The 16,428-nt window shown below is 38.5% G+C and overlaps 2 protein-coding genes across 6 annotated transcripts in view; one reads left to right on the forward strand and one right to left on the reverse strand.

Moving 5' to 3' along the window:
• Nucleotides 1–449: 449 nt before the first annotated feature.
• On the reverse strand, nt 450–1,557 carry wu:fb55g09 (uncharacterized). The gene has a single exon (XM_061890879.1). The coding sequence runs from the start codon at nt 1,170–1,172 to the stop codon at nt 672–674; it is 501 nt and encodes a 166-aa protein (XP_061746863.1). The 5' UTR covers nt 1,173–1,557; the 3' UTR covers nt 450–671.
• Nucleotides 1,558–8,280: 6,723 nt separating this feature from the next.
• The window catches only part of nisch (nischarin), a 71,064-nt gene continuing 62,916 nt past the window's right edge, over nt 8,281–16,428 (forward strand). Inside the window, exons 1-2 of one of the 5 annotated variants that reach the window (XM_061890921.1) lie at nt 8,281–8,686; nt 13,782–13,865. In XM_061890921.1, the coding sequence (XP_061746905.1) occupies nt 8,606–8,686; nt 13,782–13,865 (165 nt within the window). In that variant the 5' untranslated portion in view covers nt 8,281–8,605. The remainder of the gene's footprint in view (nt 8,687–13,781; nt 13,866–16,428) is intronic. The other 4 variants (XR_009804818.1, XR_009804817.1, XM_061890901.1 and 1 more) reach the window with 4 other exon arrangements.

The following is a 16,428-nucleotide window of genomic DNA, read 5'->3' on the forward strand; positions in this document are numbered from 1 at the left end:
TTTCTGTTCATTATTATTATCAATGTATTATTTATTCTTTGCTGATTTAATTGATGTATGTGTAGATACTACCTTGTTTTTGTTTATCTCTGTTTCTTTTTCTTTTTTGGGGGGGGTGGGTGGCAAACAAAAATACTTTTGACATTTAGGACAGACAACGGTTATGTGAATATGATTTAGTAGATGAAAATGTCTGATGCTGGATGTCAATAAAAATAAAATGGAAAAATATATATATATATATGATATGGCTCTTACGGAAATATATTTCAAAATATTTGGCTTTTTGGCTCTCTCAGCCAAAAAGGTTCCCGACCCCTGAATTAGCGCATGCTTACTTTTACCGCATGCCTTTGGTAAGCGCAGGAGTGAGAAGAGATTTTAAACAAATTAGCGCCCCCTGCGGCAATTGAAGGAAATACGGTAAATAAAAAAACGGGCAGCCAAAATGAGGAAGCCGGATGCTGATTGGCCACTGGAGCCCACGCCCACCATCCTTTGTGCACCAGCAACAACAACATTGTGTTTATTTATACATTCCTGCCATTTATACACAAACGCACAAACAAATGAACACTTTCAATAAAAAAAAGTCGCCCCGTTCAAAGCACAATGTTCTGTCCTGTCGAGGACGGACTTCAAACCTTGTCTTCACATTCCAAGTCCTCGCTTCAAAAGGTGAAGAAGTCGCAGAACTCTGCAAAGTCTTTCTGCATGAAGTTGTGACTCTGCAGCAGGTCGTCCTCGGAGGGGAAATACTGCATGCTGTCGTCCTCCTGCGCCACCTGGCCCCCGCCGGTCCTCGGTGCGTCCTGGGGGCCGTCCAGCATGGCTCCCCTGGCGTTCTCCAGGGCGCCCAGGTACGAGTCCATGTCCGTGAGCTCAGAGTCCGTGTCCGAGCAGCTCCCGCTGTCGCTGCCCACCGAGTCTGAGCGCATGTGCATCATCTGGTACTTCTCGTGCATGAGGAACTGGTTGGTGTTCTGAGGGGCCCGCATGCCCCGGGCTCGCAGGCCCCTCCTCGGGGGATGCTGCTTGGTCCCTCTCAGCGGGGCCGCCGGCCGCCGTTGGAGCGCTCGCTTGCCGCGGTTGGCGGCGTTCCTGCGGGGGGCGTCTGCGGTGTCCGCCTGGAGCCTGCAGCCGCCCCTCCTGCACATCACCTGGGAGAGCATCTCGTCTTGGGATGATGATGATGATGAGGCCCACTTCACATTCTCCCCAGAGCCCACAAAGAGGGCTCTTTTTTTTTCACCTTTTCACTAACGTGGAGCTTTTTTTCTTGACCTCCGGCTTAGGCTGGTGCATAGCCTGCTTCTCCCCCCCCCGTCACGCCCTCTCGGGCCTCGCCTGTCTTCGCCTCCCTGACTCTTAAAATGGGCTCCTTGCAGCTTTGCCTGGTGATTAAAGTGACTTAAAGGGCTTTAGTGCCAAATATCTTATTTTAAGTCCGTTTCTCTAAGCCCTATTTTATTTTTAAAGCTATTTATCTTGAGTTTATTGTCGCGTAGCAACACATCTATGCTTTGGTGGTCACCAACTAGGACTCTCCTCCTCCTCCGCCTGGGAAGAGGTATAAAGGGCTGGAAGAAACCATTTGTAGGTTTTATGTGGGGGGTTGACGTTTCTCGTAACTCCGTCCCCTTTCCTTTATAAAATATTCTAACACCACTTCTTTTACATGTCGTCGTTAGGATATGTAGTAACACGCGTATACACGTTTTTTTTTTACGTATTTGCTAGATTTACGATCATGTCAAATGGTACGTCCCGCTTCTGGCAGCGGATGAAACCTGATCCGAAATCGTGTTAGTCCCGCCCCTCGGATGATTGACAGCAGCAGCACACACTTTACACACGCACGATAATATTGCACGTTTGGATTCTTTAGAACAGTGGTCCCCATCCACCGGGCCGTGGCCCGATTGGTACCCGGCCGCAGAAGAATTGTTTCATTCATTTTTATAAAAAAATAAAAATAAAAATATATATTTTTTTTATTAAATCAACATAAAAAACACAATATACACTTACAATTAGTGCACCAAACACAAAAACCTCCCTTTTTCATGACAAAAAAATAAATAAATAGTGGGAGAGTGGCCGTGCGCAACCCGAGGGTCCTTGGTTCAAATCCCACCTAGAACCAACCTCGTCACGTCCGTTGTGTCCTGAGCAAGACACTTCACCCTTGCTCCTGATGGGTGCTGGTTGGCGCCTTGCATGGCAGCTCCCTCCATCAGTGTGTGAATGTGTGTGTGAATGGGTAAATGTGGAAGTAGTGTCAAAGCGCTTTGAGTACCTTGAAGGTAGAAAAGCGCTATACAAGTACAACACATTTAAATAAATTAATTTAAAAAAATAAAGGATTCCTCCTCGGGCCGAGGGACAAATTATTAAGCGTTGACCGGTCCGTGGATATAAAAAGGTTGGGGACCACTGCTTTAGAATGGTCAGGGGTCACCAACGCAGTGCCCGCGGGCACCAGGTCGCCCGTAAGGACCAGATGAGTCGCCCGTTTTAAAAATAGCTCAAATAGCAGCACTTACCAGTGAACTGCCTCTATTTTTTTTTTTTTTTAATTTATTTACTAGCAAGCTGGTCTCGCTTTGCTCGACATTTTTAATTCTAAGAGAGACAAAACTCAAATAGAATTTGAAAATCCAAGAAGATATTTTAAAGACTTGGTCGTCACTTGTTTAAATACATTCATTTATTTTTGTACTTTGCTTCTTATAATTTTCAGGAAGACAATTTTAGATAAAAAATGCAACCTTAAAAATGATTTTAGGATTTTTAAACACATATACCTTTTTACCTTTTAAATTCCTTCCTCTTCTTTCCTGACAATTTAAATCAATGTTCAAGTATTTTTTATTTTATTGTAAAGAATAATAAATACATTTTAATGTAATTCTTCATTTTAGCTTCTGTTTTTTCGACGGAGAATATTTGTGAAATATTTCTTCAAAATTATTATGATTAAAATTCAAAAAAATTATTCTGGAAAATCTAGATAATCTGCAGAATCAATTTTAAATCTTATTTCAAAGTCTTTTTATTTATTTTTTATTTTTTTGTGTTCTGGAAAATCTAGAAGAAATAATGATTGGTCTTTGTTAGAAATATAGCTTGGTCCAATTTTGTTAAATATTTTAACAAAGTGCAGATTGGATTTTAACCCATTTAAAACATGTCATCAAAATTCAAAAATTAATCTTAATCAGGAAAAATTACTAATGATGTTTCATGAATTATTTTTTTAATTTTTTCAAAAAGATTCGAATTAGCTGGTTTTTCTCTTCATTTTTTCGGTTGAATTTTGAATTTTAAAAAGTCGAAATTGAAGCTAAAATAGGTTTCAATATTAAATTTTCATTTTTTTCGTTTTTTCATCATATATTCTCTAAAAAAAACATTCCGTAAAAGGAAAAAAAATGTACGACGGAATGACAGACAGAAATACCCATTTTTTATATATATAGATTTATTTATTAAAGGTAAATTGAGCAAATTGGCTATTTCTGGCAATGTATTTAAGTGTGTATCAAACTGGTAGCCCTTGGCATTAATCAGTATCCCTGATTTAAATGGAAAAACTCGCTATTTATTCAGTTGTACTGTTTCATAGCGATAGTTTATGTAATATCACACCTGAAACGGAATACGAGTGCATTGTTGAAATGATTACCTCAGTCAACGTCATTAAATATTACTTCTGCTTCATTTGTTTACATTTGAAATATGAATACGTCACACGCGTATATGTGTCACAAAAGTGACTTCTTCTCTTTTTATGACCGTCCTCAGGTAGCGACTTACACAAGATATATGTGTAGCTTTCGCCATCTAGTGGTGGGATATTTAATTGTTATTATGCCTCTAACTGTAAAGCAGGGGTGTCCAAACTTTTTCCACAGAGGGCCGCACACGGAAAAATTGAAGCATGCGGGGCCATTTTGATATTTTTCATTTTCAAACCATAACAAAATATATATATATATATATTTATCCTTAGGGCTCCTGGGGAGCATAGAGGGGATCTGTCACTAAAATGTTAAAAATAAGTCAAATTATTTTTTATTTAATGTTTACAGTAAATCTCTATATCAACTTGAGGTTGATATAAAGCAAAGCAAATAAGGTTTTATGCCTTTTCTGTCAAAGACAACTTTTTTTTTATAGTAAAACTGAAATATGCAGTATTCAGATAGATAGTACTTTATTGATTCCTTCAGGAGAGTTCCTTTATTTAGCAATTAAAGCCCTCAAAGATCAATAATGCAGGACACCATTGATTTTAATTATTTAATATTTTTGAGTAATCACAGTGAAAAGTTAAATAAAATCCTACTAAATATATTTGAGATCCGAAAGGTTCCCCACTCGTAAAGCGATGCATTTTTATTTTATTTATTTTACTTTTAACACTTAAATTTCAAGATCAACTTCTGATATATCTGTCAATTTTAAGTTTGAACTATTATTTTGTTTGTTTTATGCTCTTTTGTCAAAACTTTGATGTTCTTATACGGCAACCACACAACATATGCAATATTTTTTCCACATAAAACATTTTAGTGACATTTTTAAAGAAATCATTTATTACAACATATATTGTTTTGTCCTTCTTTTTTTTTGCGCAATGGAAAAAAAAAAGAAAATAAAGGCAAAAGGAAAAGAAAAACTGCCCGCATGGCAGCTTTGTGTCAACATTGCAATTTTTTTCTAATTTCTCAGTTTTTTTAAATGCCATCCATCCATTTTCTACCGCTTATTCCCTTTCGGGGTCGCGGGGGGCGCTGGCGCCTATCTCAGCTACAATCGGGCGGAAGGCGGGGTACACCCTGGACAAGTCGCCACCTCATCGCAGGGCCAACACAGATAGACAGACAACATTCACACTCACATTCACACACTAGGGCCAATTTAGTGTTGCCAATCAACCTATCCCCAGGTGCATGTCTTTGGAAGTGGGAGGAAGCCGGAGTACCCGGAGGGAACCCACGCATTCACGGGGAGAACATGCAAACTCCACACAGAAAGATCCCGAGCCTGGATTTGAACCCAGGACTGCAGGACCTTCGTATTGTGAGGCAGACGCACTAACCCCTTTTTAAATGTTTTTTATTTATTTTTGCAATACTATTAATTTTGCAATTTTTGTAGAATGTGTGGCGGGCCGGTAAACGATTAGCTGCGGGCCGCAAATGGCCCCCAAGCCGCACTTTGGACACCTCTGCAAAACTAATTTATTTGGTAAAAACTTTTAAAGTGATTAATTTAGCCCTATTTCTCATTATAATTTTTTTTAATCATATTTTTTATTATTTGGAGCAGCATGGTGTAGTGGGTAGAGCGGCCGTGCCAGAAACCTGAGAGTTGCAGGTTCCCTCCCCGCCTCTTGACATCCAAATCGCTGCCGTTGTGTCCTTGGGCAGGACACTTCACCTTTGCCCCCAGTGCCGCTCACACTGGTGAATGATAGGTGGTGCATGGTCGGAGAGGCCGTAAGAACAAACTGGCAGCCTCGCTTCCGCCAGTCTGTGGCACCTGTGGCTACAGATGTAGCTTACCACCACCAGTTGTGAATGAATGATGGGTTCCCACTTCTCTGTGAGCGCTTTGAATATTTACACCTTCTACCATCCTAGTCACGTCCGTTGTGTCCTTGAGCAAAACACTTCACCCTTGCTCCTGACGGGCTGTGGTTAGGGCCTTGCATGGCAGCTCCTGCCATCAGTGTGTGTGTGTGTGTGTGTGTGAATGTGGAAATAACGTCAAAGCACTTTGAGTTCCTTAAAAAAGGGTAGAAAAGTGCTATACAAGTAGAACCCATTTACCATTAATCTGAGAAAAGCGCTATATAAAATCTAATCCATTATCATTATTTATTATATTTAATACTCTATCTGTATCTGCTTTTGTTTTCTTAACTTGATGTTGAAAGTAGTAGAGTAACAGTCTAAGACAATGGTGTCCAAAGTGTGGCCCGGGGGCCATTTGCGGCCCGCAGCTAATTTTTTACCGGCCCGCAGCACATCATTCTAAAAATAATATAATATATATATATTTTTTTTTTAAACATTAAAAAGTGCAATAAAAAAGCAACTTGGTGAAATGCAATGAGAAAAGGTTGCGTTGTTGACTCTAATAACACCATTTTTAAAATAATTTCTGAAAAAATAATAATTAATCAAAATCAATGTTGCTATTAATTATTGATTGATTTAAGGACAAAAATGACATGAATACCACAAACATAAAAAATATGAAAATTAGAAAAAATATTTCCATACTAATTATGTACTGATACAAATTATCCTATCGATTGTAATTATACTAAATCAATTACAATATATTATCTGAAGGTAATATAGAGATTTAAGTGTTGAATGAAAAAAATAAAAAAAGCATGACCTTTTTATGAGTGGACACTTTTAGATCCCCCAGGATTTTAGTGGAATTTAATAACTGTCTTTGCTAAAAAAAAAAATTCTAATCAATTTTGCTATGATTTATTGACATATTTAGGAATCCAATAACGTCACATTGAATATTTCACTTTGAAAATCTTTTTTTTGTAAAAATATTGTATATTTTGTATTTTGCCTTAAAAAATAGGCTTTCGAAAAAAAGCTCGTAAAAAGTAAAACAAATAATTAAGTAGAATTAGTGATTCAAGGGTTTTATGAAAAAAAAAATACATGACTTATTTTGAACCTTGTTTAAGTATGAAACCCTTCTGGGTCCTTAGAACCTAACTTGAGGGAGCCCCAACAATTAGAAAAAAAAAAAGAAGTGTATATTGTATTGGTTTTGAAAATGAAAAAATATCAACTTGGTGTGCTTTGATTTTTCAGTGTGTGGCCCTCAGTGGAAAAAGTTTGGACACCCCTGGTCTAAGGGAAACAACAAATTATATTTGCCTAAATTTAGAACAACTTTAAAATCAATGTGTGTGTGTGTGTGTGTTTTGTTTTTGTTTATATAGTATTGTCACACTTGCCAACCCTCCTGGATTTTCCGGGAGACTCACGAAATTCAGCACCTCTCCCGAAAACCTCCCGGGACAAATTTTCTCCCAAAAATCTCCCGAAATTCAGGCGGCGCTGGAGGCCACGCCCCCTCCAGCTCCATGCAGACTTGAGTGAGGACAGCCTGTTTTCACGTCCGCTTTCCCAACATATTAACAGCGTGTCTGTAGAACTGTAGAATGATCGAGGGCGAGTTCTTGATTTCTTATGTGGGTTTATTGTTAGGCAGTTTCATTAACGTCCTCCCAGCGCGGTAACAACACACAACAACAGCAGTCACGTTTTCGTCTACCGTAAAGCAGTTTGTCTGCTGTAAACAGCAATGTTGTGACACTTTTAAACAGGACAATACTGCCATCTACTGTACATGCATATGGTTAGAAAAATAGTGACAGAGAATAAAATAAGGATGGACAATTCAACCCTTAACTCAACAATGAGTAGATGAGTATGAACAAAGCGATTGGCTGATTTAGCTGTCAAACTCATCTTTAAGGACATTCCCTTTCCGGTTTATGAAACGTTCATTGTTTCGGCTTTGGTTTTTGTATTTTCTGTAATTGCAAAATATTTGTATTATATTATTTATGTTGAATGTGGAATGAGCGAGAGGGGTTGGGATATTATAAACATCTGCTTCATCCAACACCTTTTCAAGCCTTGCATTAATGTATCTGCCAAAATGTTTGAAAAAATAAAATAAAATAAAAAAAAGTGCCTTGACTTTTGTGGGAATTCGAAATGTATGTTTGTTGTTCAATAGAAAAAAAATAAAAAATAAATGTGTCCACATCCGGTCTTGACTTCCTCATTCGGGCCTGCGGGCATGAACAAAACAATTGGCTGATTTAGCTGTCAATCTCATCTATTGGGACATTCCCTTCCCGGATTATGAAACGTTCATTGTTTCGGCTTTTGTTTAAGTATTTTCTGTAATTGCAAAATATTTGTATTATATTATTTATGTTAAATGTGGAATGAGCGAGAGGGGTGGGGATATTATAAACATCTGCTTCATCCAACACCTTTTCAAGCCTTGCATTATTGTATCTGCCAAAATGTTTGGAAAAAAATAAAATAAAAAAGTTTCTTGACTTTTGTGTGAATTCTAAATGTATGTTTGTTGTTCAATGAAAAAATAATAAAAAATAAATAAATATTTGTGTCCACATCCGGTCTTAACTTCCTCTGCGGGCATGAACAAAACGATTGGCTGATTTAGCTGTCAATCTCATCTATTGGGACATTACCTTTCCGGTTTATGAAACGTTAATGGTTTGGGCTTTTGTTTAAGTATTTTCTGTAATTGCAAAATATTTGTGTTTTAATTCGTTTCTTTAAAGTCTTTTGCACTTCCAGTCCACCATACAAACCATTGCTTTAGAGAAGAGAATGTTAAGAAAACAATTGTCAAAGTGGGTGTGCTAATAAAGTGTGGCGGTTCAAAGTGTCAGCTGCTTGGTGTGACGTCACATTCAATGGCGGCTGACGTCCCACGGAAAGACTCTTTACGCCTTTTAAATGCTGCTTTTTAACACTTGACAGATTATATTCCGTGTCTGGATCTGATCATGGAAGCCGTGTTGTTCGCGGAGGAGCAATCAGAGAGACAAGTGTGTGTTGTCGGCTCGGAGTTGGTGGAAAACTACACGGTGAGCTGATCGTCTTCCGCTTGTTGTTATGTTATTTTATTATGTTGTTATGTTATTTTATTATGTTGTTATGTTGTTAAGCGAGCTCGGAGCTGCTGTTGGTGATGACGTTTACATGGCAAATATTATTGTTCGTGGCGTCAAACATCTCGTTATGGCTACATCGGGGTTTGGATCACACGAACCGGTCAGGGATACACAAACCGACTAGCAAGCTGTCATGGTTTAAAACGGGTCGGGAACCTTTTTGGCTGAGAGCCATGAAAGCCAAATATTTCAAAATGTATTTCCGTGAGAGCCATATCATATTATTTAACACTGAATACAACTAAATGCGTGCATTTTTAAGTAACACCAACATTTTAGAGTATAATAAGTCTCTTATTCTTTTTAATAACATTGTTATTCTGAAGCTAACCAATAATAAATAAAATATCATGTCTGTTGATCATGTTTTTGTTTGGCCGTGTGCTGTTTGTCCTTTAGACTCTTTAAGTTCCTGTTTTTTTCCACTCCCTTGTCTGGTTTCCTTGGTTACTCATTTAGTCCACCTGTCTCGGGTGGACAAAATGCCCGCTCACCTGCTTCCCGAGCATTAATCAGAAGCAGTATTTAAGCTCGTCTTTGCCAGTCAGTCACCCTGTGCTGACTTGTTTCATGCCTTGCCATAGTTTCATGCTTCATGCCCTGCCAAGTAAGTTTTGTTTGATTTATCTTCATAGTCAGTTTATGCGTTAGCTTTGTTTTTTTAGCCCAAGTTGTGCCTCTGCTGTGAGCAATTTTTGTTTGTATATTTTTTTAGTTAAAATTAAATCATGTTTTTACCTAAATGCCATGTCCCGAGTAGTCCGTCTGCTTTCCTGGGAGAACGACCCCGCAGCAAGCTGCAACCCCCCCCCATCGTGACATAAAATACTTCTTACCATTAATGCGACTTCTTGAACAGGTGCGGTAGAAAAACGGATGGATGGATATAAATGCATGAGAATGTTTTATATTTTGCACGTTATTTTTAGCACCGTGATTACCAGCGAAATTATTCATAATTATCGCGTTAAGCAATGTCAGCTAAGATTTGTCTGAGAGCCAGATGCAGTCATCAAAAGAGCTACATCTGGCTCTAGAGCCATAGGTTCCCTACCCCTGGTTTAGAACCAAAAATAACCGAAGTAACACTGCAGATACAAACCCTGTTTCCATATGAGTTGGGAAATTGTGTTAGATGTAAATATAAACAGAATACAATGATTTGCAAATCCTTTTCAACCCATATTCAGTTAAATGCACTACAAAGACAACATATTTGATGTTCAAACTCATAAACTTTATTTTTTTTTGCAAGTGATAATTAACTTGGAATTTCATGGCTGCAACACATGCCAAAGTAATTGGGAAAGGGCATGTTCACCACTGTGTTACATCACCTTTTCTTTAAACAACACTCAATAAACGTTTGGGAACTGAGGAAACTAATTGTTGAAGCTTAGAAAGTGGAATTCTTTCCCATTCTTGTTTTATGTAGAGCAGGGGTCACCAACCTTTTTAAAACAAAGAGCTACTTCTTGGGTACTGATTAATGCGAAGGGCTACCAGTTTGATACACACTTAAATAAAGTGCCAGAAATAGCCAATTTGCTCAATTTACCTTTAATAAATAAATCTATATATATATATATAAAAAAATGGGTATTTTTGTCTGTCATTCCGTCATACTTTTTTTCCTTTTACCGAAGGTTTTTTGTAGAGAATGAATGATGAAAAAAATACTTAATCGAACAGTTTAAAAGAGGAGAAAACACACACCCCAAATGTTTTTGAAACTGTTTATCTTCAATTTCGACTCTTTAAAATTCAAAATTCAACCGAAAAAAATGAATAGAAAAACTAGCTGATTTGAATCTTTTCGAAAAAAATTAAAAATGAATTTATGGAACATCATTCGTAATTTTTCCTGATTAAGATTAATTTTAAAATTTTGATGACATGTTTTAAATAGGTTAAAATCCAATCTACACTTTGTTAGAATATATAACAAAATTGGACCAAACTATATTTCTAACCAGACAAATCATTATTTCTTCTAGATTTTCCAGAACAAAAATTTAAAAATAAATTCAAAAGACTTTGAAATAAGATTTAAATTTGATTCTAAAGATTTTGTAGATTTGCCAGAATAATTTTTTTTAATTTTAATCATAAGTTTGAAGAAATATTTCACAAATATTCTTTGTCGAAAAAACGGAAGCTAAAATGAAGAATTAAATGAAAATGTATTTATTATTTTTTACAATAAAAAAAATACTTGAACATTGATTTAAATTGTCAGGAAAGAAGAGGAAGGAATTTAAAAGGTTAAAAGGTATATGTGTTTGAAAATCATAAAATCATTTTTAAGGTTGTATTTTTTTTCTAAAATTGTCTTTCTGAAAGTTATAAGAAGCAAAGTAAAAAAAAAAAAATGAATTTATCTAAACAAGTGAAGACCAAGTCTTTAAAATATTTTCTTGGATTTTCAAATTCTATTTGAGTTTTGTCTCTCTTAGAATTAAAAATGTCCAGCAAAGCGAGACCAGCTTGCTAGTAAATAAATACAATTTAAAAAATAGAGGCAGCTCACTGGTAAGTGCTGCTGTTTGAGCTATTTTTAGAACAGGCCAGCGGGCGACTCATCTGGTCCTCACGGGCGACTTGGTGACCCCTGATTTAGACTATCAGTCGACACAGTATTGCCTCACAGTGCCACACACTAAAACTATGCAATTTCATCCGCTTTCTACTGCTTGTCCCTTTCGGGGTCACGGGGGGCGCTGGAACCTATCTCAGCTGCATTCGGGTGGAAGGCGGTGTATATACCCTGGACAAGTCACCACCTCATCACAGGGCCAACACAGATGGACAGACAACATTCACACACTTGGGACCATTTAGTGTTGCCAATCAATTTAGTCTTGAACTGAATAAATAACCAATAAAAATGTACAATGTTTATAATGTAATCATAATATGTAATAATAAGTCAAGTAACCATTTAAAAGGTTATAAACTTTTATTTTTCTTTACTGTGGAATTGCTTACCATTGTACTGCATCTTTGTTATTCCAAATAAATAAACAAACGCAAACATTTCACAAACTCATTTCTCTAAACCAGGGGTGTCTCTTCAGCGCCGCCCTAGTGGCTCTCTGGAGCTTTGTCAAAAATATCTGAAAAATAGAAATGATGAGGGGATAAAAACATATTTTTTTTGTTTTAATTTGGTTTCTGTGGGAGGACAAGCATGACACAAACATCTGACACAAACAATGTTTATATCAAACATGCTTCACTGATTCGAGTATTTGTCGAGCGCCATTTTGTCCTACTAATTCTGGCGGTCCTTGAACTCACCGTAGTTTGTTTAAATGTATTACTTTCTCCGACTCTCTAAGACGTGTTTTATGCCACTTCTTTTTCTGTCTCATTTTGTCCACCAAACTGATAACCTTGTGCACGAATGCACAAAGGTGAGTTTTGTTGATGTTATTGACTTGTGTGGAGTGCTAATCAGACATATTTGGTCACTGCATGGCTGCAAGCTAATCGATGCTAACATGCTATTTAGGCTGGCTGTATGTACATATTGCATCATCATGCCTCATTTGTAGCTATATTTGAGCTCATTTAGTTTCCTTTAAGTCCTCTTAATTCAATTTATATCTCATGACACACTATCTGTATGTAATATGGCTTTTAGTTTTTTGCGGCTCCAGACAGATTTGTTCCAATTTGGTCCAATATTGCTCTTTCAACATTTTGGGTTGCCGACCCCTGCTCTAAACAATATCATAACTTTAATAAATATTGAACATGTTAATGTGCATTTTTCCCTCCCAGTTGGTAAAACCAGGTCGGGCGTTGTATTTATGTTTGTTGCCATCACGGCATTCTTGCTCCTTGATGGGCTCATATTGCCCATCTGATTTGAAGCTGAACTATTCCTACATTTGGCCTTATGATTACATTTTTTTACACCTAATTTGTTCCACTTTGCGGAATCTCCCTCTGGCGAATTGCGAGGCCTCCACCCGTGCTTCCTGTGTGTGTGTGTGTGTGTGTGTGTGTGTGTGTGTGTGTGTGTGTGTGTGTGTGTGTGTGTTTGTGTGTAAAACTCGCGATCTTGCTCTCTGCCCACGGAAGAGTTAGTGCTGCAAAGGGGGTCTGGGTATTTGTTCTGTTGTGTTTATGTTGTGTTACGGTGCGGATGTTCTCCTGAAATGTGTTTGTTATTCTCGTTTGGTGTGGGTTCAAAGTGTGGTGCATATTTGTAACAGTGTTTAAGTTGTTTATACGACCACCCTCAGTGTGACCTGTATGGCTGTTGAACAAGTAAGCATTGCATTCACTTGTGTGCGTGTGTGTGTGTGTAAAAGCCACATATATTATGCGACTGGGTTGGCACGCTATTTCTATGCAGGAAAAGTGGATGTGACGACAGGTTGTAGAGGACGCTAAAGGCAGTGCCCAATATTGTCGTCCGGGTGGAAATCGGGATAAATTCGCAAGAATGGTTGCCCTGGGAGATTTTCGAGAGGAGCACTGAAATTTGGGAGTCCCGGAAAATCAGGAGGGTTGGCAAGTATGAGTATTAACAGTGAATGCGGTGTTACAGCGGCACCGCTGCTGTACAACACCGGCGGGCCAGCTCTAATGTTAATTTCATATTGCCTCAAGGGCCAAATTAAATTACACGGCGGGCCAAATTTGGCCCGCGGGCCAGAGTTTGACACCCATGTGTTAGAGCCACTATGGACTGGACTTTCACAATATTATGTTAGACCCACTCGATGTCCATTGCACTGGTCTCCCCTAGAGGGGGGTGTTTACCCCCATTTGCGGTCCTCTCCAAGGTTTCTCATAGTCATTCTCATCGACGTCTCACTGGGTTGTGAGTTTTTCCTTGCCCTTATGTGGGCGCTGATCCGCGGATGTTGTTGTGGCTTGTGCGGCCCGTTGAGACACTTGGGATTTAGGGCTATATAAATAAACAGTGGTTGATTGATTGATTGATTGATTGAACCCTCCACCAACTTGAGGCCATCCGTATTTGCTGTTTCAGGTCTACGTCATCGAGGTGACGGATGGAAACCACAGATGGACTGTGAAGCATCGCTACAGTGACTTTCATGACCTCCATGAGAAGGTAAACATGTTAGCATCACACTTCACTCAAGCCGGGGTCATTTATTACCTGCAGTCTGGTCATTTATTACCTGCAGTCTGGTCATTTATTACCTGCAGTCTGGTCACAAAAAAATTTAATTTAAAACATTTGTATGCACGTACAACACTTAAGACCTTCAGTACCGTATTTTCCGCACTGGATTATAAGGCACACCTTCAAGGAATGGCCTATTTTAAAACTTTGTTCGTATATAAGGCGCACCGCACTATAAGGCGCATAGAATAGATGCTACAGTAGAGGCTGGGGTTACGTTATGCATCCTTTAGATCAGGGGTGTCAAACTCAAATACAAAGTGGGCCAAAATTTAAAACTGAACAAAGCCGCGGGCCGAAGTTGAACAAATTAATCTTTTAATAGGGACCAAAAAAAAGGTTTTCATTGAATATTGAACAAGCAAGGCTTATATAACTTTATAGTGACATGCAAAATTGAGTTTAAAATAATAATAATAACTAAAAAATATCAATGGCATATCAAATCAAATTTAAATAAAAATTGAACGCCTCTTTTGTATTAGCAGCCTTCTCAGGTAAATATTAACATTAACTTTTTCCAGAGGCTAATACATTTGAAAATAAAATAATGAATAAATCGACCATTCAGGCCTTATTACTGCTCAGTTAATGTCGGGGCTCAGGTGGGCGGGGTTAGGGAGAGGGGGGTATATTGTAGCGGTCCGGAATAGTTAGTCCTGCAAAGGGTTCTGGGTATTTGTTCTGTTGTGTTACGGTGCGGGTGTTCTCCCGAAACGTGTTGGTCATTCTTGTTTGGTGTGGGTTCACAGTGTGGCGCATATTTGTAACAGTGTTAAAGTTGTTTATACGGCCACCTTCAGTGTGACCTGTATGGCTGTTGACCAAGTATGCCTTGCATTTACTTACATTTGTGTAGAAGCCACACAGGTTGTAGGGGACGCTAAAGGCAGTCCCTTTAAGGCACACCCCCAATATTGTTGTCCAGGTGGAATTCAGGAGAATGGTTGCACCGGGAGTTTTTTGGGAGGGGCACTAAAATTCAAGAATCTCCCGGGAAATCGGTGAATGCGGTGTTACAGCGGCACCGCTGTACAACACCGGCGGGCCAGCTCTAATGTTAATTTGATATTGCCTCAAGGGCCAAATGAAATTACACGGCGGGCCAGATTTGGCCCGCGGGCCAGAGTTTGATACCTAAGCTTTAGAGCAGGGGTAGGGAACCTGTGGCTCTTTTGATGACTGCATCTGGCTCTCGGATAAATCTGAGCTGACATTGCTTAACACGATAAGTAATGAATAATTCCACTTGTAATCACAGTGTTAAAAATAACGTTCAAAATATAAAACATTCTCATGCTTTTTTATGTTCAAGAAGTTGCATTTATGGTAAGAATTAATTAATTTATTATTGGTTAGTGTGGGGCTTGCCCTCCTGGGGGTTCTTCAGACCACCGAGAGCCTGTTTTAGGGTTACAATATTGTTTTATTTTATTTTTCTCTCAGTTGCTTTCCAGCAATTGTTTTTTTCTCTTTCGTCCTCACTCGCGCTCTGGCTCCAGCCCCAACCCTGTCTTTCTTCCTGGCTGCCTTATATTAGAGCGACAGGTGATTAGATAACAAGGCCCAGGTGGGCAATCTACGCACCTGTCGCTGATTTTGAGGCCGGTCCTGGCAACATCCTGCTTTGCTGCAGGCCACACCTCCTCCACAGTTAGCTTCAGAATAACAATGTTATTACAAAGAATAAGAGACCTATTATGCTCTGGAAATGTTGGTCTTACTTAAATGTGCACGAGTTTAGTTGTGTTCAGTGTTAAAAAAAAAATTATATGGCTCTTAGGGAAATACGTTTTAAAATATTCGGCTTCTTGGCTCCCTCAGCCAAAAAGGTTCCGACCCCTACTTTAGAGGGAGCTGCGCTAAAGGGAATGTCAACAAAACAGTCAGATAGGTCAGTCAAACTTTATTAATAGATTACAAAGCAGTGTTCTCTGACAACTCCGTTCACTCCCAAAATGAATAAACCGCTGTTTTATTATTTCCCCCGAGGTAAAGTCATAGATGTGGTATTTTGTTTATCTTTTAACAACAGCAAGGTATAACATGTAGTGCAACATTTACAGGACTGTCTCAGAAAATTTGAATATTGTGATAAAGTCCTTTTATTTTCTGTAATGCAAAAAAAAAAACATGAAAATGTCATACATTCTGGATTGATTACACATCAACTGAAATATTGCAAGCCTTTTGTTGTTTTAATTTTGCTGATTATGGCATACAGCTTAAAGGCCTACTGAAAGCCACTACTAGCGACCACGCAGTCTGATAGTTTATATATCAATGATGAAATATTAACATTGCAACACATGCCAATACGGCCGCTTTAGTTTACTAAATTGCAATTTTAAATTTCCCGCGAGGTATCCTGTTGAAATCGTCGCGGAATGATGACGTTATTGGTTGGAGGAGACATGTTCTCCCAGCACCATTCACGGCTAAAAGTAGTCTGTTTTTAATCGCATGATTACACAGTATTTTGGACATC

This window comes from Nerophis ophidion, linkage group LG02, assembly GCF_033978795.1.
Source record: "Nerophis ophidion isolate RoL-2023_Sa linkage group LG02, RoL_Noph_v1.0, whole genome shotgun sequence".
Lineage (NCBI taxonomy): Eukaryota > Metazoa > Chordata > Actinopteri > Syngnathiformes > Syngnathidae > Nerophis > Nerophis ophidion.